The following is a 23,822-nucleotide window of genomic DNA, read 5'->3' as shown; positions in this document are numbered from 1 at the left end:
GCCATATATATATATATATATATATATATATATATATATATATTCTTTTACTCTTTTACTTGTTTCAGTCATTTGACTGCGGCCATGCTGGAGCACCGCCTTTAGTCGAGCAAATCGACCCTAGGACTTATTCTTTGTAAGCCTAGTATTTATTCTATCGGTCTCTTTTTGCCGAACCGCTAAGTTACGGGGACGTAAACACACCAGCATCGGTTGTCAAGCAATGTTCGGGGACAAACACAGACACACAAACATATATATATATATATATATATATATATATATATATATATATATACATACATATATACGACAGGCTTCTTTCAGTTTCCATCTACCAAATCCACTCACAAGGCTTTGATTGGCCCGAGGCTACAGTAGAAGACACTTGCCCAATGTACCACACAGTGGGACTGAAACCAGAACCATGTGGTTGGTAAGCAAGCTACTTACCACACAGCCACTCCTGCTGACATTATTAAAAGTGCACTTTTAAAAATTTTATCTTAAAAAAAAAAAAAGTAATCAGTTTCAAATACTATAGAAGATAGAAAATAATTTGTTCTGCATCATTTCAGATTTATATTTGTGATGTATTCAAATTTTATACTGCACATTTTATAATGTTTTAGAAAAATTAAAAAGTTTAATAGAGCATAATGCCAGAATATTTTAGCAGTATAAACAAATTTATATATGAAACAATGAAAGAATAAATTATTTTCTATTCTCTATGATACTGCATACTAAATTTTCACTCATTACTTAGTCTGTTCAGACTACAGAATATAAGTCACTCTTCAGGTTGAGGAATGTAATATAGAAGTTGATTCTTAGCTCAGGGTTTTATTTTAAACATACATTCTTAAATTTCTTTGCAGAGCATTGCACAGTGTTTTTGGATAATTGGAAATGTAAGATATAGTCTTTTTCTTAAATAAACATACAATTTTAAAATCACTGTAATTCACTGTAAAAAATCCCATTATATGTTTATTAAAAAAAAGCATACCATATATTTCAAATTATATTTTTATTTATATAGACAATAGGAACCAGGATTAAATTTTGAAAGTGAGGTAATTCTTAAAAACTATATTTCATAAAGATTCAATTCTACTGAGCATATGAATATTAATTATCCAAATTTCACTTCCATAAATTTTGTTGCAGCTAAAATTTGCATAAAATATATTTGTATATCACTTTAAAATGGAAAGTGATAAATTAATGTAAATATAATTTTTAAAATTATGTGATTATTATTTTTAAATTACATTATGTAATCGCAATGTTGCAGCTCCATAACGAAGAAGAATTAAAGTGTATGATGATCTTGTTTCTTTCAAAGGCACCAACAAAATATTATAACTGGCACCAACAAAATATTGAAACCTGATATTCAGGAAAATAACTATTTACAACAACAATTCATGAAAATTTGGCAAATCAACACCCAAGATAACAAAAAAAGTTGTTCAAAAAGAAAATTATAAAAACTAAACGGAGTAAAAAGATCCCAGGAAAATTTTCAGTTCCCATTTTTCAGATTTCACTTCCATATTGTAGGTGCATGAATTTTCAAACTATATAATGCTGTGAAGAATTAGATTTGTACGACAAGAAATGTTAAACATTTTTTAAAATTTTGTAACAGAAATTTCAATTATTAATTTCAAAATATAATGTTCACAACAAATCTTTCAGTTTTCAAATTCTTTCACTTTAGCTTGCTGCTCAATAAATTGAATATAAGCCTTCTTTTCTAAGGAGGTTGATGGAACATAATGGCCACCAGCATGCTGAAGTATTGTACAGTTAGTGTAATTTCCTAAAAGTTCTTCACTCATACCTAAAATAGAAAGAGACACAAAATAATTAAATGAAAAACAATTGAAAATAGTTTTGACAATTGAAAATGTTGCAAGACACAACAAAAATTAAAAAAAAAAAGAAATAAATTGAAAATAGTCTTTGCAAATAGCAGTTTTTAATCTTAAATATCTTTCCTATACTATTATATGACAAATGAATACTAAATCTACCTTGAGTGTAAGACACACCCACCCATATATATATATATATATATATATATATATATATATATATATTACAGGGTAGGTTGAAAGTAAGTAGGCATTGAAAATTGGTAATAAAATCCATATCCCTTTTACAAATTTATTGAAACAAATGATACATGTTCTTTATTACATGGGAAAATGAAAGTAAATCTTCATATTTCAACAAAAGCACCAGTGACATCAACCAGTTTCCTCAAACGGCCAGGGATGGAATGAACAACTTTCTGAAGGACATCGTTTGGGATATCATTGAGAACCTCCTGGATCAGTGTCTCCAAGTCCTCCAGTGTGCAAGGTTTTGTCTTGTACACCTCCTCCTTTGTGTAACCCCACAGGTAAAAATCACATAGAGTGAGTTCTGGACTTCTGCAGTCACAGTCTTCAGGTTTTAGCTCCTGCATGTAATGGGGTTTCCATGAACGAAAATTCAATTCTTTATGTAACGCTATACATATTGTGTGTCTTGTTAGTCCACTTTCATGAGCTGCTTGATGTGTTGATTTTTGTGTGCTTTGATTAAACATTTCCTGCACTGGTGCCATGTTCTCTGCTAACGGGATGTGGCTGAGTGGCCACTTTTTCTTGCATCATTCACAGAGCCTGTGGTCATCAGCTTTGCATGACAATTTTTTATTGTCTCCAGATGTAGTGTTGCATGCTTACCTTTCCATGCACGCCACCATCTATGAACCAAAACAATGGAATTCCACACTTTATAGTGTGCTGCTATCTTAGCTCGCTCCTGATCAGTCAAGCGACCGGCCATCTGGAGAATAAGAAACAAGAAATAAGAAAATAAGAAATCCCCATTAATGTTGTCTGTTTAAAAAATGTTTTCATCACGACTTCAGTGATACTAAAAATTCTATAAGCAATTTCTAATGCCTAGTTACTTTCCACCCACCCTGTGTGTATGTGTGTGTGTGTATACATACCTACATACATACATACAAAGGAAAGCATTTGAAAAAGTGAAATGGCTTTATACCAGGTGTTATGGCTAAGTATGTTAAAGAAGAGATTTATAGCTGCCTTATACCATATAATGGTGGGTGGGAGCAGCTGGGAAGGGGATAAAAAGAGTAATGGTAAGGTGCCAGAGAAACCTACTCTTAGGTACAAAAAGGTGAGCATATGAGGATATGAGGAGTGGATCAATGGAGGAGAGAAGGATAGTTTCATAAGAGTGTGAGAGGAGAGTAAAGATAGAGATTGGGGTAGAGGTGAATGTAGTGTGTGCTAAACAAGGGTGGAGATGCACTTCCTGGGCCTACCTCCTCTACAAGTTCCATCCACTTTAGTCAATACTTTAGTACAGTAGTGTACATATATACAGACATTGTACATTTAATGGAACACTTTAGCTTCACTCCTCTCTAGTTTTCACATGTCCACTGCATTCAGAGCCCAGGTCTCATTACCATGTAGCATTGTTGTTCAAGCACAAACATTATACAATCTACCTTTCACTCTGAGAGAGAGACAAATTTTTTTACCAACAGGACTTTATTCATCCTATTCTTATTCTATCAACTATACATTTAGAACATCCTCCTCCACTTCTAAGTAGGTCACCTAGGTAACAGTAACTACCTACTACCTCCATGATATATGAGAAAATCTGTGTCCATAGTTTGCACTGAATATATCATATGGAATTCCTGCTTGTACCATTCCTACATATCATGCTATATATCTATCTGAGGGGAGTGGAATCCTGTCAGTTTTCTTGTTTACTTTGGTCTTTCATAAATTAACTTTAAGGTCCTTTGATTCCGAGTTTTGTTTCCACACCTGGAATTTCTTTTCCAATTCTACTACAGATTTCACTATGAGAATGAGGTTACACAAAGGTAGCCTGTCTTAAATTCCTGTTATGGCTTGGAGGACAATGACAAATAGGAGAGGACTGAGAGCCGAACCCTGGTAAACTACCTGTTCCCTGAATTCATCACCGTTCTCATGGCTAACTCTCACCTTACTGATAGCACCCCTGTATATGGCTTTCACAAGCTACCCCTAATTTCCTTAGAGGCTACCAGATTACAGAGCAAGAGACTCTGTTGAAGGCTTTCTTCAGGTCAATGGATTGCTTTTAGCTAGATACTTCTGCATTTGTCTTCTAAAGAAGATGGTATCAGCAGTCCTTCTCCCTGACACAAAACAAACTTCATCTCATGTAGGATAACTTTCTTTCAAATTAATTGGGCTAGAACGCTTTCCATAATTTTCATGACCAGGCCCTGCAATTTTATACCTCTCTAATTACTTCTAAGGTATTTCCTAAACTATTGCAGTAGCTGACAATAATGTTACTACACCAATCATTTGGGATGACAACTCCCTATACAACCTGATCAACTGTATGAGTGACTAGGCCATATACTACTCTGCCAGATATTTTCAGCATCTTAGTGGCAATTCCTGATGGACTAGGGGCTTCCCTTGCCCTCATTTACTTAATTGCTGTTGTCAATTAGGACAGCTGGTCCCTTTGCTTGCTGCATGCTATGAAGATCCTCTTTCTCCTAGATATTCTTCATGTTTAAAAACCTTACATAGTGGCATTTCTATGACTCTTTTCAGAATCACTAAGTGCAAGTGCACCTTTATTTATCTGCAAACACTTCTCACCCACAATATTTTAATTTTCTCTGATACGCTATCTTAATCTAAAAAAACCTCTGATACGCTATCTTAATCTAAAAAAATCTCTGATACTCATACTGTACAACATTGGAAAATCTACTTTCTATTTCTCCCTTTGCTACATTAACCTGTCACCGGTGCACTAGAGCAATACACTCCAAGAACACACTGGAAAGACTTTCTTAAATGTCCTGATGCCTCACTGGAAGTAGTTGCTAACTTCTGTTACTTAGGTGATATAATTAGCAGGCAAAGTGGTTGTTCAGAAAATATAGTTGCCAGGATAAAAGCAGGTTGGAAAAAAATTCATGGAGCTACTACCTCTGCTGGCAATGAAGGTTTTTTTTTACCTTCAGAATGAAGGTAGCCTGTATGACACTATCAGTCATGCTGAATAATAGTGTGATGTGAGCCTTGAATGTACAAGTCTTGTAAAGGCAAGCATGCTCTGTTGGATGAGTGATGTGAGTATGAATGAATGCCTGTGTATGAATAAACTAAGAGAAAATTTGGGTAAAAGAGGAATCAGATGTTGAGAAAATGCTAGTTAGTGTCGGCATGTGATGCACATGGACGATGATTGCTGTATAAAGAAGGGCTGAGCGCTCCAAGTTATGGAACCTACAAAAGAAGGAAACTAAGGAAGACTTAAGACAAAATGGTGAAAGCTGATCTGAAGATGACAAAGGACCATCACAATTCGCAATATGCAGTGTTGTAGAAGACTTGTCCACTCATGGCCAATGTACCCTTAATTCAAGGGTAATGTTTAATGGCTGCAATATTTGTCCCTTGTCAGGCCTATATTTCTTGTCCTTTTATTTCACATCTGTGACTTCCTCTGTCAATGTCTTTCATCGCCCCAACCATTTGCATTGATCCCTATCTATCATAATCATTTAATTTCCACTTTTCCATGCTTGCATAGGGTGGGATGGAGTTTACCGAGGCACATTTTCTATGGCCAGATGCCATTCCTGTCACTTGTTTCCAACCTTCATCTGTTTCCAAGCAAAGCCAGATATGTTCTTGAAGAGTATTGGAAATGAGTGACACTTCTTGCATGACAGTGACAGTCACTCACAACTATCATGCAATGTTAAGGCAAGAAGACATAAATACACACACACACACAGAAGCTTCTTTCAGTTTCCATCTATTAAATCCACCCACAAGACTTGGCTGGCCCTTCTATTGAAGAAGACACTTATCCAAGGTGCCAAGTAGTGGGACTGAATCTGGAAACGTGTGCTTCTTACCACACAGCCATTTCTGCACATACATATTTATATCTAACATACATTTTTAATGTAATTAGCTCACAATTCATTATGCTTATGTTGTGAAAAGCAAGTTAATATGAATACATTTTATTATTCACCTTGAACATAATAAAGTAAGGAGCTTATCCTAGCATACCTCAAGGCTGATTTGCTGCTCTTCTAAGCACATGCACCATCTCACTCTCTTACATATGAAAAACATATCGGTGATGGCTATGTAAATAAGACACGAACAATTACCAATCAGAAACAGTGATAGTCTTTGCTATGAAATTCTCTTCATAGGCAGAAGGGTAAAGAACTCTTGTCTTTTGAATAGACTTTTTTTACTTACTCTTTGGAATGACACGGTCTGTTTCTCCAAAAACATGCAATGTTGGAATGGTAACTTTTTGTTCATACAATGACTGATGTTGTAAACTCTTACTTTTAAAAGCAGCAACCATAATTGCAAATGAAAATTTCAGGTCTCCGTCTGTAATAGAATTACGAATAAATCATACAATAAAATTTTATATTTTTTTAATGGTGAGGTACAATGGCTCAATGGTTCAAGAAGTGGGTTATTTGAGAAATGTGCTGGAAAGTTTTTCATAAAAATTGTATCATAGTCATCATTAAATGTCTGTTCTCCATGCTGGCATGGGTTGGACAGTTTGACAGGCACTGGTCAGCTGGGGAGCTGCCCTGACTCTATTTGTCTGTTTTGGCATGGTTTCTATAGCTGGATGTCAATTTAATTTTTCCAGTTATATCATGGATTGAAAATGTACTCTGTCTCAGCTCCCTTTGCTGAAAGTCCGCAGCTGAATATCTCTTGCACAAATATATGTAATTCATTATTGAATCACATGCATGCCCTGAAGCCAAAACCAGACTGCATGTTATGCACATAAAGTGACATTGAACTATTCAGATCCACTCAAATAGATATCTGTCCCATATACATCATCTCAGATTCTCTTTCCTGATATCTATGATTTTTCTTGACCAGGAATCACATCAATCTGTGACTTCACACTTTGTCTTCACAATCTTGAATGTTCTTCAATTTTCATAGTGCACATTCCTGAAATTTCTCCTAGTATCAATCTTTTGTTTTTGACAGATTATCTGGGAGAAGAGTGATGTAGCAAATAGCTGCAGAATATTAAGCTAAGATTTGAAACTGAAGTCACCTTTTCCACATTGTCAAACAAGTCCTCATCCCTTTGTCTAGCTTTTCAACAGTAAGAGATTAATGGGAACAAGTTGACCTCTTAGACTTTTTTGAGACATTCATTGGTTAAAGCTGATTAGAGAGTAGAAATTTATTGTTTAACCTGACCTAATTTAATTAGAGAAGTTATAAATACACAAGCAAATATCAGTCGATCATTTTTTTGGTAATTTGTTGCTGACTAAAATCATGGCTATCCTCCTCAGCTCTATGCAACAACACAACTGTTATTCTATCCATCTGCCTTGACTACCTTACTCGTTCTCTGTCTGGCAGTCACAGACAAAAGTAACTACTGTCATACGGAATGTACTGATAATCTACAAACAAGCTGTGTACACACAAACAACTCAACGAAGTTGTATATTTCTTATACATTGTATATATAATGACTAATATTATAACCATTCTAATAGATGGCTATATTAATAATCATATATCATTATTCTTCATTCATTTCTCCAACACATTATGTTGTAAAACTTTGCTGTTAGAGGCACATTATCATGAAAAATATATTATTATAGCAATAACGCATAAGTTAGCTTGGACAATGTATATAAGTAATACCATATTAAACATTTAGTTCTTACATATGATGTGTACTCGGGGGTCTAGTTGATTACATTGACCACAGTGCCCAACTGATACTTATTTTATCAACCATGAAAGGATGAAAGGCAAAGTCAATCTCAGTGAAATCTAAACTCAGCATGCCAGACAAAATGCTTAGCAGCATTTCTTCTGGCTTTACATTCTAGCATCTCTAGAATAATTTTACAACTGATAAAAATAATTGCCTTTAACTTTTCTAATGCTGAGACTGGTCTTGGTTCTATAACACAACACCTTTCATGTTAAATAGTTCATATTAAATTAAAACCTTCTGTCATAATTTTATGTAAGAACTTTTTGTTAAATTATGGTGATATGCAACACCAGCTTCAGTAAACCGGCCAGTTACCTGATAAACTATAAATCCAGTGACCATGCTAGTCAGATCAGTTACATCCTCACTAGAAAGCAGGATTCATGGTTACTCTTGAATGTAAAGTCTTTCTCTGGTGAAGAGTGTACCCTTCAAGCATAGGTTACTTGTTAGTGACTTCAAACTGCAAGCATGAAGGATTCTTAGAAGCAAGCTAGTTTGGAAAAGAAAGATCTGGAAACTTAAGGATCTTTGAATAGTCAGAGGTTTAGGGACCTCATAACTGAAGCATTTGATGAGAAGGAGGAGGAGTTATGGACTTGCAATATAGAGGATAATTGGAAGGTCCTACAAGACAACTTACTGAGGGTCACAGACCAAATTTGTGGGTGGTGCAAAGTCCCAACCAGACCTAGGGTGACATGGTAACAGAACAATGTCATTGACAGAGCCATTAAGCAAAGAAACAGGCTTGGAAGGACAGGAAGGGTGATGGTAGCAAGGAGCTATATCAGGTAGCTAGAAAGGAAGCTAGAAAGCAGATATACTTAACCAGGGGTGAATCACAAAGGAAGAAGTTTGCCAATGTTCTGCAGCATGAGGACCAGCAACTTGGGGTGTTTTGGTTTGTAAGACAGTGTGCTGGGGAAAATTGTGGGAGAGAAGTGTGTTCACATGGATAATGGTTCACCTGCAGTTAATGACATTGCAAAGAAAGAAGCTTGGAAGTGCCACTATGAAAAGCTACTAAATGTAGAGAACCCATGGGAAAAAGAGAGTCTGTCCAATGTTGATCCAACAGAGGGACCAGCAATCCGAATAGACAGTAGCATTGTAGACAAAGCCATGAAGGATATGAAGATGGGGAAAGTCCCTGGCCCATCAAGAGTAACTGCTGAGATGCTTAAAATATCTGGCAGTGTAGGTTATGGTCTTGTCACTCGTACAGTTAACTAGGTGGTATATGAATGAGCCATACCCAATGACTGGTGTAGCAGCACCATAGTCAATTGCTACAAAGGTAAAGATGACACCTTAGATAGAAATAATTACAGAAGTATCAAACTGTTGGATTATATGATGAAAGTCACAGAGAGATGCTATATTTCTGGTAAGACAGCTGCAGGAGAAATACCTAGCCAAAGATAAACCTCTATACTTGGCTTTTGTTGACATGGAGAAAGTCTTTGACAGGGTCCTTTGATCCCTTATCTGGTGGTCAATGTGGAAACTAGGGATAGATGAATGGTTGATGAGAGCTGTACAAGCTATGGAAAGGGATGCTGTTAGTAAGGTAAGGGTTGGCAATGAGTATAGCGATGAATTCCGGGTACAAGTAGGGATTTACCAAGGATCAGTCCTCAGCCCCATTTTGTTCATCAAAGTCCTCCAGACAATAACAGAGGAATTTGAGATGGGCTGCGCCTTGGAGCTCCTCTACGCTGATGACCTTGTTCTTATAGCTGAATCACTACCAGAACTAAAGAAATTTCAGCTGTGGAAGCAAGGTCTGGAATCGAAGGGCTTTAGAGTTAACCTAGCAAAAACCGAAGTCTTAGAAAGTAGGAAAACAGACAAATCACAAATCCCTGTAGAAAGGCGTAGGTATAAACTCCATAAGACGTACCCAGTGTAAGCTATGGACACATAAGAGGTGCAGCAATATCAGAGGAAGATTAACTGAGAAAATAGTTTTTGTGTGGAAGGTGCACAGGTATAATAAACACCAAAAATGTACAGAAAATAGACTCTGTGGGGTAAGCTAGAGGTAGTTGATAGCTTCCGTTATTTAGGTGACCAAGTCTGTAGTGGAGGTGGATGCTCCAGGAGCGAAGCTGTGAGAATAGGAACAGGCTAGACAAAGTTCAGAGAGCTCCTACCTCTGTTGGCAACAAAGGGCCTCTCCCTCAGAGTGAAAGGTAGACTGTATGACACCTGTGTGCAAACAGCTATGCTACACAGCAGTGAAACATGGTTTGTGACTGCCGAGGACATGCAAAGGCTTGAAAGAAATGATGATAGTATGCTTTGCTGGATGTGCGGTGTCAGTGTGCATATGTGACAGAGTGTAAGCGTCTTGAGAGAAAAGTAGAGCATAAGAGGCATCAGATGTGGTGTGCAAGGGAGATGACAGCACTGGTGTAGTCATGTGATGTGTATAGACAAGAACAGCTGTGTAAAGAAGTAGTAATCTCTTACTGTGGAGGGAACCTGTGGTAGAGGTAGACCCAGGAAGACATGGGACAAGGTGGTGAAGCATGATCTTTGAACATTAGGCCTCACGGAGGCAATTATTAGTGACCAAGACCTTTGGTGATATGCCATGCTTGAGAAGACCCATCGAGCCAAGTGAAATTGTACTCATTACCAATGCTGGTGTCATGTAACTGGCATGTAAAAAGCATCATTTGAGCATTGGGCCTCACGGAAGCAATGTGGCCGATGCCAGTGTCGCATAACTAGCACGTAAAAAGCACCTTTCAAGCACTGGGCCTCATGGAGGCAATGACAAATGACCGAGACCCTTGGCAATATGCCATGCTTAAGAAGACCTATCAAGCCAAGCCAAACTGTAGTCATGGCAGATACAAGTGGTATGTAAAAGCACCCACTACACTTTTGTAGTGGTTGGCATTAGGAAGGGCATCCAGCTGTTAGAAACCATGCCAAATCAGATTGGAGTCTGGTGCAGACCCTCAGCTTACTAGCCCTAGTTGAACCTTCCAACCCATGTCAGCATGGACAACAAACATTAAATGATGATGATGTTCCAAACACCAGTTTATTAACCTTTGATTAATACCAATGATTGGTTTTTCTTTCTATAATTCTTAATGATTTTCAAAATAAATAAAAACATATGAGTATTTGAAATATGTTTGAAAAAGGGTTAAAAATTATAATACTATCTTACCAGGATTTTGTTCTCTTAATCCACATAAGAGTGATACTAAAGAAGCACCCTGGCTAAATCCAAATAATCCATCAAATGGTCCCTACAAGCATGAAATAGAACTCTAACAGATTATCTAATAAATTAAGGTTTAAGGGAATAAATTTAATATACACTAGTTGGTGTTAAATTCTAATTTAAGGCTTTTTACATATTTTATGTTTGATAAATTTTACACTTCAAAATCTTTCAATTTTAATCATCTAACAAAAATATGGAAAATAAAAGATAGTTTCCTTTCATAATAAAAGAACATTCTAAATCATTTCATTAAATAAAATGAGTGCTGGAGAATTTTTTGTCTTCATTCTGGAACTAGAATGCTTTCTCCTCTTTATTTCTTCTGTTAACTTCAACTTACACAAAGCTAATATCAGAGTCACTACTATGTCCCTACTGCAGAATATTTTTAGATCTCTATTCTTATTTATTTTTTTACTTGCCGAGTTAGGAGAACTGGACAGTGTCTATGACTCAGAAGTAATACAAATCTGATGAGGCTTGTCTGCTTTCCATATTAAGGACACATCTATGCAAAAGATTGTGAAAGAGTGAAATGTGGTATCATCTGAATATTACCATCAACAAATCTTTTGATTACCTCTAAACTGAAAACCTAAATTGCCAACTTTTGAATTCTATCAATATCTTACATTTTGTGTAACAAGTTTACTGTCTGTTTGTACCATCAGAGTATGTATCAATAGGGCACTTTCTGATCTCCATTCTATCTTCTCAAGTGTGCTTTGTTTGATTATGTCTCTCTTGCTTTCAATAACCAAACAAACTCCTATGCAAATGATACCATCTTCATTCCTCCGTAATCTTTGCATAAAGCCATTCCATCTGCAGTCTAGAAATACACCATGAGGTGTATATTACATGTACAAAATATTACCTCAAGAACATCCTGATTCTAAATTCAAATATTTAGTTACATAGGCAATAATCAGAGAAAAAAGATTTGTAAAAGGAATGAAACAAAAAGAAACAAAGTTTTTATTAGGAATCTAGTGAAAATATTTCTCTTTAAAAGAATAAGGTTAAAAAATATTTAACAAAATTTAAAATCAGTTTTTTTTTTTAAATTAAAGAAAAGTGTAAAAGTTTCATAGAAACCTGTTCTTTCAAGATGTTTTTAATCATTTCTATTGATTGTTCATAACCATTACAACAATTTGTTTCATCTTGAGCATGGAAATATTTGTCTTCTCTTGAAAACCACCAACCTCTTTCATCAATATCTGGAATGGCAAACACTTTTAGAATGTTTTGTACAATAAAAGACAGATATGTAGTTATGTATACTGTTATAACTGCTAACATTGCAGAAGTGGTCTGGACAGCAATTAGCAAGTGTCAGCAGTTAATACCCTAGATGATGATGATACAGTGATGCAATAGGACAGTTTTTAACAGCTAAGTTTACCTAATTAAATAATTCATGGATACCAACTGCATGAAAAACAGTTAGAAATAATAATGCAAAAAGGAAGAAAGAGCAATATTTGTCAATGACTAATCTTATTTTCATTTTACCAAGAAATAAAGATGAGATTACACGATATGTTTTACTTTTATTCTGACCTCATCAGAAATACAGCCTTTATAATACCTGCCAAAATAGTCATGAGTGAATCATTAAATATATTTTACCACTGTATGCAATAGCAGTAATGCTAAATTGCTGACAGTTTCACAAATTATAGTACTAACTTTAATACCACTCATGGTAAATGACAAGAGTTATTGGGTTTCACTACTCTCATTAAGCATACGTGAGTAAATAGATAAGAGTAGTGAAGCTACTCCCACTCATGCATAAGAAATGCTTTAGGTTTTTTTCATTTAAAATTTAGTTTTATTCATATTTGTATATAGCTTTCCTCATATCCATATCTTACTTTGGCTTAGAAAATTGTTCAATTTCTTTTTTACTGGCTTCCACACTTACACTAATGGGACTTAGCTGACATTAACCATGATAAGCATGGTTTGCTTAGAGTGAAGTCTTAAAACAAAATCAAATCATAAAAGAGCCATTAATGGATTTTGTGAAGAAATAGCAGATACTGCCAATTTGCTTGATTTTCTAAATTGTTACTTTGAAAGAGTTGGGCTCCAACTAATTTACTAATCTTAACATTGAAATGGTCTTCTTTACAGAGTAAATAAGACCATTTCCATATATTTCTATTTTATTTCTGTACGATTTCATGATTATTCCATAGATTCATGTTCAGTTACAAAAACTACTTAAATTCTAACATTCTCACAAAGGGATAAATAATTTGGTTAAAAAACAGAATACTGAGAGCATAAAACTAAATACCAGAGCAAATTAAGTTTCTTCTGTAATCATAAACTTTGTAAGACATAAATAATGAATGATAGTTTCACACAGGTGCAAACGTGGCTGTGTAGCAAGAAGCTTGCTTCTGAACCACATGGACCTTGGGCAAGTGTCTTCTACTACTTCTATTATAGCCTCAGGCCAACCAAAACTTTGTGAGTGGATTTGGTAGACAGAAACTGAAAGAAGCCTGTCGTGTGTGTGTGTGTGTGTGTGTGTGTGTGTGTGTATGCGTGCGCATGCCTGTCTGTGTTTGACAACCAGTGTTGGTGTGTTTTGTCGCCATAATTTAGCAGTTTGGCAAAAGAGACTGATAGAATGAGTACCAGGCTTAAAAATAAAATAAGTATTGGGGTCAATTAGTTTGACTAAAATTCCTCAAGGCAGTGCTCCAGCATGGTTGCAGTTAAATGACTGAAACCAGTAAAAGATAAAAGATATTAAAAAAAAGCTCTTAAGTACTCTTGACCTCAGTACTTTTTTTAAGCCTGGTACTTATTCTATCGATATCTTTTGCTGAACCACTAAGTTATGGGGATGTTAACAAACCATTTTAGGAGCAGTGGTGGTGGGGCAAACACAAAAAGATATGCATATACACATATATGTGACATGGTTCTTTCAGTTTCCATCTATCAAATCTACTTTGCAAGGCTTTGGTTAGTTTGGGGATATAGTAAAAAATACTTGCTCAAGGTGCCATGCAGTGGGACTGAACCTGGAACCATGTGTTTGGGAAGCAAACTTCTAACCACACAGCCAATTTATAAAGATTGTTTATTCTTTTTATTCTTTTACTTGTTTCAGCCATTTGACTGCAGCCATGCTGGAGCACCGCCTCAAAGGGATTTTAGTTGAACAAATCGACCCCAGAACTTATTTTTTAAGCTTAGTACTTATTTTATCGGTCTTTTCCACTAAGTTACGGGGATGTAAACACATCAACACCTGTTGTCAAGTGGTGATGGGGGGACAAACACAGACATGTGTCCAGCTAATTCTTTTCTTCCTTGGCTATCGCCAAGCAAACATACAAATCTACTTCGTCCCGCTTCCTTCCAGTTCGTTGCTTTACAGCGTTCAATATACGCATAATTTTTTACGTCTGGCTGTATAGCCTTTTCTGTTTGTTTTCCTGTCTTGTTTTCTGTCCGCCACTACATTCCTCCATGGTACAAATTTAATTTGTGGTCCGTGGGAAGAGCCATTTTAATGATGCATCCTGCCCTAACTCTTCGAAACACCTGTGTTAGAATGGTGGCAGCTGATGAAGGAAAATGTTCTCTATGTGGCCTGTGTGTTTTCTGTACTCTGGTTATTATTATTTTTTTTTGTCTACGTTTTGTTTGCAACGTCCTGTACCCAGATATGCACCTATATATACAGGTAGATGTAGGTATGCACATACTTGTACGTATATATGCATATACTCATTTATTATTTGTTTTATATATATACATATATATATATATATATATATATATATGACAGGCTTCTTTCAGTTACTGTCTACCACATCCACTCACAAGGCTTTGGTTGGCTTGAGGCTATAGCAGAAGACACTTGCCCAAGGTGCTATGCAGTGGGACTGAACTCAGAACCATATGGTTGGGAAGCAAGCTTTTCTAAATTTTTTAAATATGAAAATTTTAAATTATGTCTTTAAAATTTATTTTTTAATAGAGAATATCCTAACCCATACAGAGCATGACTGTAACTCGAAGTCAAGTTAGTGCCATTATATTCAATGTAGTGAGGAAGAAAAAATACTAAATAATATTTATGCAATGAAGAGAAGAAAATATTAACTGAATGGTTAATATTATTTTAATCTGATTTTGGCAAGTACAAGTAATAAATCTGGATAGGATTTCAATCTTATTAGATCTTCTCAATAAAGCAGTCATATACAAAATCATGCTAGAATAATACTCCTCATTGCATAAGTATTATTGATTAAATATTTTCCACTGTTACATTAAGTATGATGGCATTAACTGCTGTTTTTCATACAGAATATGCCTTAGGGTGACTTCCCTCAGTCACTATGAATGTAAATAACTTTAATTCAGAACACAAAATTACAATTATGGAGACAAACAAAATGACGCAGTATATAATTTCCATTGCATAGATTAAGAAAAAAGGTAATAAGGGAACAAGGAAAATATTTATAAATCAATACAATATGTACTGGAATTGTTTTTAAACTGAACAAAATCTACTGTCAGCATGCTAAGCCTGTTCTCACCTCTAAATCTGAATAAAAAATTTTCAAAAATATCTTTTTTATCTAACCTTTGATGTCTTTACCTTCATGTTCACCATCATCTGTATTCACAGGAATTTTGTTAGGAGCACTGACAAACACTGCAAATATAAATATATTAAATCATACAAATATATGACTTAATATCTCAAAATTTAAAGTCTTTTCTAGAAATTTAGGCAAGCAAACCCATTAGTCTACCATAAGCTTCCTCTGTGTACACATCTTTATGAACATACTGTATTTTGCTCTCTTGCAGAAATCTGTAGCTCCTCAGCAGTATTTACTGCAACACTTCTAGGAGAGTAGTAACTGAATAAAAACAGAGTGTAGAGGGCACACTTTAACACTTTAGTCCTAACAGACATCCTCCCTTGTAGTGATGATAGGTTGGAATACATCTATGCTGTAAGGAAACGAATCTAGCTTTAAAAAAACACATTCCAAAAGCATGATAGTAACAAATTCTATGAAGAACACTGATTGAGTATATCTGACTAACATTATGTTAGTGTTGTGCATAGTAATGGGATAACTAACTGTAGATATCCCTTGACTGTTAACTAATGATCCTACTAACTTTCTTCCTTTTAGTTTCACACAGATATCAATCATCCCATTCATGTGTGCTTTACCCTAATCCATCTGAAACAGCTAGGTAGGTGAAAGAAAGCTTCTATGCATCTCACTCACAACCCTAAGTCTCACTCACAACCCTAAGTCTTCCAACACTTTAACTCACAGCTGCATTTTAGTTTAGGTAAAGAACATAGCCTATAAAGCTTGAAGAAACTCTTCCACTCCTATATCACAACACCTGTAAGTCCACATCATCTAAACTGTGGAGGATACCTCCATGTTTTACACAGCCTGCAAGCTCCTTTACCTTTGAAACTGTAGCCATCCATTTTACAAATATAATGATTCTGTAAACAATACTCCCATGGAGAAAGCCACCATATTTGCTGTCCAATATGCATCCAGTGGGAGGACTCACAGGTCAAATTTGGTGAAAACAGTGTTGCTATATTTAATACATAACAGTACATAACAATGTCTGCTAGGTGAATTTCCTGGCAAAACTACCCACCTATGGCTCCATACATTTCTTGTTTCATGGATAAATGCTTCCTGTCAAATCAAACTTTCACAGCATGCACTCCTGGAGCATATGCTCAACATAAAAAAAAGAGTGCATCACAAAAACTGAATTCTTTCTTCAAAGCCAGAAAATATTTCATCCCCAAGAACTATTATTTCTCTTTGGAGTACTGCTTTCACATCAGGAACAGTACTGCTGCTAGATAGATTACTTGACTTACTGGAATTAAGTCATTCCCCAACACTCTCAAACCTCTGAACCACAGATGTACTATCTCCTCCCTCTGAATCCTTAAATCACTATACTACAGAAGTCTTTGCTCTTCAGAGCTGGCTTGTCTCATGTCACCAGATACTCTGGATTCACTTTTCTCTCCTCACCCCATCACCCATATTGAATTCATCCATCCCAAGCTTCGTATGAACTACTATACCTAGTCTTTTCTCCTCAAAACATCAACCCTTTTGAATTCTCTCCTTGCAGGTGTTTTTCCTGCAACCTTCAACGTACAAGTCACTGATCCCAGAGGGCCTGTAAAGGCCAAACCAATCCAATATTAAAAAAATGTTCAAAAGTAGAAGAAATGGTTGAATGCTAAACAGTATTTTTATTTTATCCTCTATGATTTAAATTCAAATCACATCAGAGCCAACTTTGTTTTTTGTCCTCTGGAATCAATAATGTATGAACTAATCATGTACAAGAGTTCATGCAAACTTTACTTTGTGCCTATGTGAGATGATAATTACAAACATGATGTTTATATTTAGTAAACCTATGATGAAAGACATTCCAGACAAGACTATTCTGTCTTTATTCTGGTACAGGATAGATAAGACTATATTCTCCAATGTGTCCCTTTCATTATTAAAACAGTTGAGGGTGATTTCAAAGAGATTTGACTACTATTTCTAACAGATTGAGAAATCCTCATTTGCTTGTAAAAATTAACAAGCCCTCCAATGGAACTCAAATCTTGTATTTAATAGATTCCACCAGTGAGGTGCCACTTATTGGAATGCTCTTGGAATTTTAAACTGGACTCTTTGTTGAAACTGCAGAGGTAGATTGTTCTTATCTGTTGTTCATATCAAGGATAAACTTGTATTAGTTATTACCCTATTTGTGATGTTGCTTACTTCTTTTGCTTAAACCAAAATATATACTTAAATTGATTGACCCACAGACTGAACTCAAACACATTTGATAAACAACAATGTTTAACACTTAATTTTTATATTCACTATCCCACTTTCCTACAAAAGAATTAGTTAATGGAAATTATCAGCTTGAAACCTAACTTATTTTCTACAGTCATTGGTTTAAAACCCTTTTTTAATTAAAGTGTAGTGAAACATCTCTCTCGGGTATTCATTTACGAATGATAACGTAGCGGCTAACATCTAGCTTTCGGCTGCTTGGACCACTGTGTCTGCCACTCTGATTGGCTCTTATTTGTCAACAGTTCTGTTTCGCGCCAGGGTGCATACTGTCCAATCATGGCCTTCTGTTAAGGTCACGTGAGAGTGTATTTTCTGCCTGTTTCCGGTGAGCCCTTTTTCATCTCAGGTTGAGAAACGCTGTTATAGATTATGCCTAACCGAAAACAATCACAGCCACATCATCCAAACAGACCGGGTGAAACCGGGTTTAGCTGCTAGTGATCATATAAAACCAAACTTGTGATCTCCAAGCCCCCACCTCAAGATTTAAATCTCATGGGTCACTACATTTAGAACATTGTTGAAAGGGGACTAATCAACATCCTCACATAAATGTAACTTCACTGAAGGCTACCCTTGTCCAGGTGATGTTGAAATAAGGATCATTTAGTGCAGACATATCAATGATACCAGTCTCACCTTGCAACAATCATCAAAGCTGATGGCAGATTCATAGAATAATCTTATATGAAATCTTATCAAGAATATATGCACAAATTTTTATGAAAATACATTTAGTATTTTTAGATTAGAGTTGGTTTATTAAATTACCCAATATGTCCTCAAATCAGCCTTGTAGTCTGTATACACACACACATGCATTTTTGAAAATGTTCATTTTTGTAAATCGCAACACTTAAATAATTGTTCTAAAGTTAATTAGATCGATATATTTAAGATTATCTTACCGAATTCTACCTTATTTTTGAGAAGTTTTCTGAAAGAGCCTGTTTTCTCTCTGAATAACTGAGCATTTTGTCTGCAAAAGAAATGTATTATTTTTAGTTACATGTAAATATATATATATATAGTGTACTGTTCCGTGATGGTAAGATCAACAAAAAAAGTACTTCATCTGGTGAGAAATAAATAACATTTAACAAACACAATACATGTTTTTATGCACTACTATTAGTTTCATGCAATGAAAGCATCTCAATATTTTTTAACATATCTGGTGCCTTAGTGCAATCTTCAGGCAAAGCCCAAATGGCATAACAAGCTAAAAATAGGATGATAGGATGAGACAAAAAACAAGAAAAGGTGAGGAAGAAGGTGATATAAAAGGTGAAAAACTGGAAAACAAAAAAAAAAAAATCTTTCAAATAAGGACCATTCTATTTTCTTTTTTGTTTTCTGGTTTTTCACTCTCCATCTTTTATATCACCTTCTTTCTCACCTTTTCTTGTTTTTTCTATCATCCTACTTTTAGCTTGTTATGACACGTGGGCATTGCCCGAAGATTGTGCTTAGGCACCAAGTGTGTTAAAAAGTGCTGTCTGAGAAGCTTTGAATGTATGAAACTAATAGTAGCACATAAAAATATATATTGTGTTTATTAAATAATATATATATTCTTTTATTTTTTTATTTGTTTCAGTCATTTCATTGTAGCCTTGCTGGAGTACTGCCTTGAAGGGCTTTTTAGTTGAACAAATTAACCCCAGGACTTATTTCTTAAGCTTAGTACTTATTCTATCGGTCTCTTTTGCTGAGCTACTAAGTTCAGGGACATAAACACACCAACATCAGCTGTCAAGAGATGGTGGGGGGACAAACACAGACACACAGACACACACACACACACACACACACACACACATGTATACATGACAAGCTTCTTTCAATTTCTGTCTACCAAATCCACTAACGAGGCTTTGGTCGGCCTGAGGCTACAGTAGTAAACACTTGCCCAAGGTGCTACGCAGTGGCACTGAACCTGGAACAATGTGGTTGGGAAGCAAGCTTCTTACCACACAGCCACACTATATATATATATATATATATATATATATATACTGTATGTGTGTATCATCATCATTATTTAACATCTGCTTTTCATGTTGCTACAACCTATGTTTAAGGTTCAACATGATCTGCTAAGTCAGAGGACTGTGATATACCTCAGTATTTGTTTTAGGATGGTTTCCAGGGCTGGGTGCTCTTCTTAAAGTACTTCTTTTGAGGTACTAGTACTAGTGAGATCACCTTGCAACTTGCAAGACTAAAAGTTTTGAAGTGGCCTCTATAACTCAAGGAAAATGGGAGGGGGGGGGGGCTAAGAAAGGATTTTAGACAAGGTGATGAGACAGGGTAAAGTATGATTTGTGGAAGAAACTTTTAGTTGTGAGAGGGTTGTAATGGATAGAGCAACAGAGACACTATTGAGAGAGAGAGTATAAAAAGGACAGGGGAAATGAATAGGATAAGTAGGGGGTACCCAGTGCTACCTTATAATATAAGAGCGAGTATGAATGGAAAGCATGAGAGGAAGTGAACATGAAAGAGAGAAAATAGCTGAGGGTTGAAAGAGAGGTATGAGAGTCATGACGTATAAGAAAGGGAGGGAAAGATGAGAAGGTATAAAGAGGGTAGAAAAGCTGTTGAGAGAAGACAATAATGAATACATAGTGCAAGTAGTTTGTAATCTCAGGTAGAATGACAGAAAATCAGGATTCAAAATATGCAAATGTATAAGAGTAGTGGTATTTGATGACAATAGAAGCTATTCAAGAGAGACCAAAAAGTGGAAAGATCAGATATGAGGATGTTGGGTTTCACAGATGTAGTGATGATGGTTCAAGAATTGCAAAATGCCATATAAAAGACTAGGGACGTGCCACCTAGGTAGGCAAGGTAGGCACTGCCTACCTTGAATAAAATAGATTGATAGCAACATTTTCCTTTAATGGCAAAATATGCACCTAATTCAATAAAATTATTAAGGTTATTCTGATTACTATGCATAAAATGCAAAATATTTTATTTTTTGTAGATTAGGTAGGCATAATTCACCCCTGCCTTTCAATCTCAGTATTTAAGCTACATATAGTACTGCTGTAGTACACATGTTGCATATATTCCTACAATACCATTTTCTTTACGTGCTATAAAGGCAGAAGTAAATCTGCCTTCAACTCAGTCACATGGCTGTGTTTCACTTATTTTTTGTGCGTTTTACTACATAAAAATCATCAACTGCCTACCCTGAGTAATCACTGATGGCACGTGTCTGTAAAAGACCTATCGAGCCAATGTCAACAAGGGAAAACAGTGGTGGCAGTGATGATGATATTGAAGAGTAAATTTTGAGGTTTGTTTAAGAAAGAATATTAACCATGAGCTGAACAAATAGATCTGCTGGAGATGACATAAGCGAGTAAAGCACTAAAAAAAGTAAAACAATAAATAATAAAGCAGATTGTTGTAAAGCTATTGCTTGGCTGCAATTCATTGTAGATAGTTATTAAGAGAGAGATGCAAATAATAGTATATTCTTACCTGTAACCATGGATACATAAAATCTGAAACAGAATAATTGTTTAAATAATATAACAACAAATACTACAGAACTATAATTTATTAAATCAAAAACTATAATGAATGAAAGGAAAATTATGAAATACAAATATCAAGAGGATTAAGTTTTACATGATTAGCAGCAGCAAATTTTAAAGTCTCTGTAATAGGCATGGCCAACCTTTTTTTAGAAGCAGGTCATATAAGACATGGTTCGTCATCAGGTGGGCCGTCCTACTAAAAGTAAGATATTTTTGTTAGGCATACCATTCAGGAAATGCTATGGACCACAGTTTGCCCCATGGCTGCTCTATAATAACCAAACTATATAACTCTTATATTTATCAAGTAAAAAGGGAAATGTTTAAAATACTTCAAAATTAATAAATTAATAACAGCTTAAGAATGGACCACACTGGCATATTCGTGAGTCTTACAGCATCAGCAAGTGAATACTTCTCTACACTTTGTGTGTGTGTGTGTGTACATAAACATGCACACATGCACATAGATTAGATAATGAACTTTGAACATTGCATGAAATATAAACAGTGAAAAGGCCTAGCTTGAAATACTTCCTCTTAAAGATTGCTTCTATGCATTCCAGAAAGCAAAAAATCCCAACCTTTTGTACACAACCACAAATTTAGTTTTCCAATTATTTTTGGAGAAATTCCTGCATACTTCACCAGCTTTTCCTATATACCACTTATTTTTCTCACTACCTGAAAAAATTTCACTTGATATCCAACCTTCATTCTTAATACAGTCATCTCCACCCATATTTTATACTGACCACCTTCCTGAGCCACTAAATTATTTCTCCTTCTTTACCACCATACATTTCTCACTCTACTTCCATACTTTTACAACCTACTGAATCACGTCATCTCTCTCTTTCTCCGAAATTTAGATGTAATTTGGTTAACCTCCACTCCTATCCATATTCACTACATCTACACCTCAACCCTACGCAATCTTTACAGTTGTCACCTGTTCTCTTCCCCACCTCCTCTACTTGTCATTTGATCATTACTTGTTCTTCATTTATAATATTAACCCCTTCATCTGTTTCCCCATCTCCCATACACTCTTTCAACCACTACCCACCCACATTCCCTTTCCACTCTGACACCTCATTACCACTATTTTAATCTCTTTCCAGCCCCACACTCATTCTCCTTTCTATAAAGTGAATAGCCTCTACAGAAAAACCTTGCTCTGTTCTGGTTCCTTCTCTTAACATAAACCCTCTCTCTCTTTTTCTCTACTGTAGTCTCACTCAGTCAGAGGAGATCTTAGTCTTGCAAGCTGTATGGTGATCTCATTATGCTGGTGCAATTAAAAAAACACTCAATACATGCAGTCATAGAAGTAATAGAAAGAAGACACTGGAACATGATGCAATCTTTGAAACTGTCAGATCCTGTCAAACCATCCAACCCATGCCAGAAGGGAATATGGGCATTAAATGATGATGATGGTGATAACTATTATTAATACAATTGTCATTTTTATCATTAGAAATACCATTAATGCTATTATTAATATTATTATTATGGAAAAGGCAGTGAGCTGGCAGAATTGCTTGCATGTTGAACAAAATGCTTTGCAGCATTTCTTCCAGTTTTATATTTTGAATTCAAATTCTGCCAAGATCAACTTTACCTTTAATCTTTTCTGGTTGATGAAATAAGTATCAGTTGAGGATCAACATAATAAACTAATTATAATTATTATGGAAGACAGTGAGCTGGCAGAATTGTTAGCATGGCGGGCAAAATGCTTAGTGGCATTTCATCCATCTTCATGTTCTGCATTCAAATTCTGCCAAGGTTGACTTTGCCTTTCATTCTTTCAGGGTCGATAAAATAAGTACCAGTTGAATACTGGGGCCGATGTAATTGACTTACCCGCTCCATGAAATTTCTGGCCTTGTGCCAAAATTTGAAATCATCATTATTATTATTATTATTATTATTATTATTATTATTATTATTATTATTATTATATGTTTGGCTATTGGTTCGTATTTGTATAAGTTGACTCCAAGTCTCACCTAGAGACCTCAAGAGACAACAAGTTAGAAGTTCAAGTTGGTCTTATGAACTAGAGCACCATATTTTTGGTTTTGCACAGAGTATTGTTCCAGAAAATATTTGTCAAAACATAAGAAAATTAGAAGTTTGTTTTAGAAGTAATTTGATTATAAGACGATAGTGTGATCTTAAGATGACAGTAAA

At 35.4% G+C, this 23,822-nt stretch overlaps 1 protein-coding gene across 4 annotated transcripts in view; it reads right to left on the bottom strand.

The window, feature by feature from the left end:
* Nucleotides 1-830: 830 nt before the first annotated feature.
* The window catches only part of LOC106871921 (esterase OVCA2), a 38,534-nt gene continuing 15,542 nt past the window's right edge, over nt 831-23,822 (bottom strand). For 2 of the 4 annotated variants that reach the window (XM_089357375.1, XM_089357374.1), the window contains exons 2-8: nt 21,562-21,584; nt 18,969-19,039; nt 15,765-15,836; nt 12,233-12,357; nt 11,075-11,156; nt 6,348-6,488; nt 831-1,852 (exon numbers count right to left, since the gene is read on the bottom strand). In XM_089357375.1, coding sequence (XP_089213501.1) covers nt 1,704-1,852; nt 6,348-6,488; nt 11,075-11,156; nt 12,233-12,357; nt 15,765-15,836; nt 18,969-19,039; nt 21,562-21,584 — 663 coding nt within the window. In that variant the 3' untranslated portion in view covers nt 831-1,703. The remainder of the gene's footprint in view (nt 1,853-6,347; nt 6,489-11,074; nt 11,157-12,232; nt 12,358-15,764; nt 15,837-18,968; nt 19,040-21,561; nt 21,585-23,822) is intronic. The other 2 variants (XM_089357377.1, XM_089357376.1) reach the window with 1 other exon arrangement.

The sequence above is a fragment of the Octopus bimaculoides genome, chromosome 9, assembly GCF_046866305.1.
Source record: "Octopus bimaculoides isolate indiv1 chromosome 9, ASM4686630v1, whole genome shotgun sequence".
Lineage (NCBI taxonomy): Eukaryota > Metazoa > Mollusca > Cephalopoda > Octopoda > Octopodidae > Octopus > Octopus bimaculoides.
This window is presented reverse-complemented; position numbering and strand designations above follow the sequence as displayed.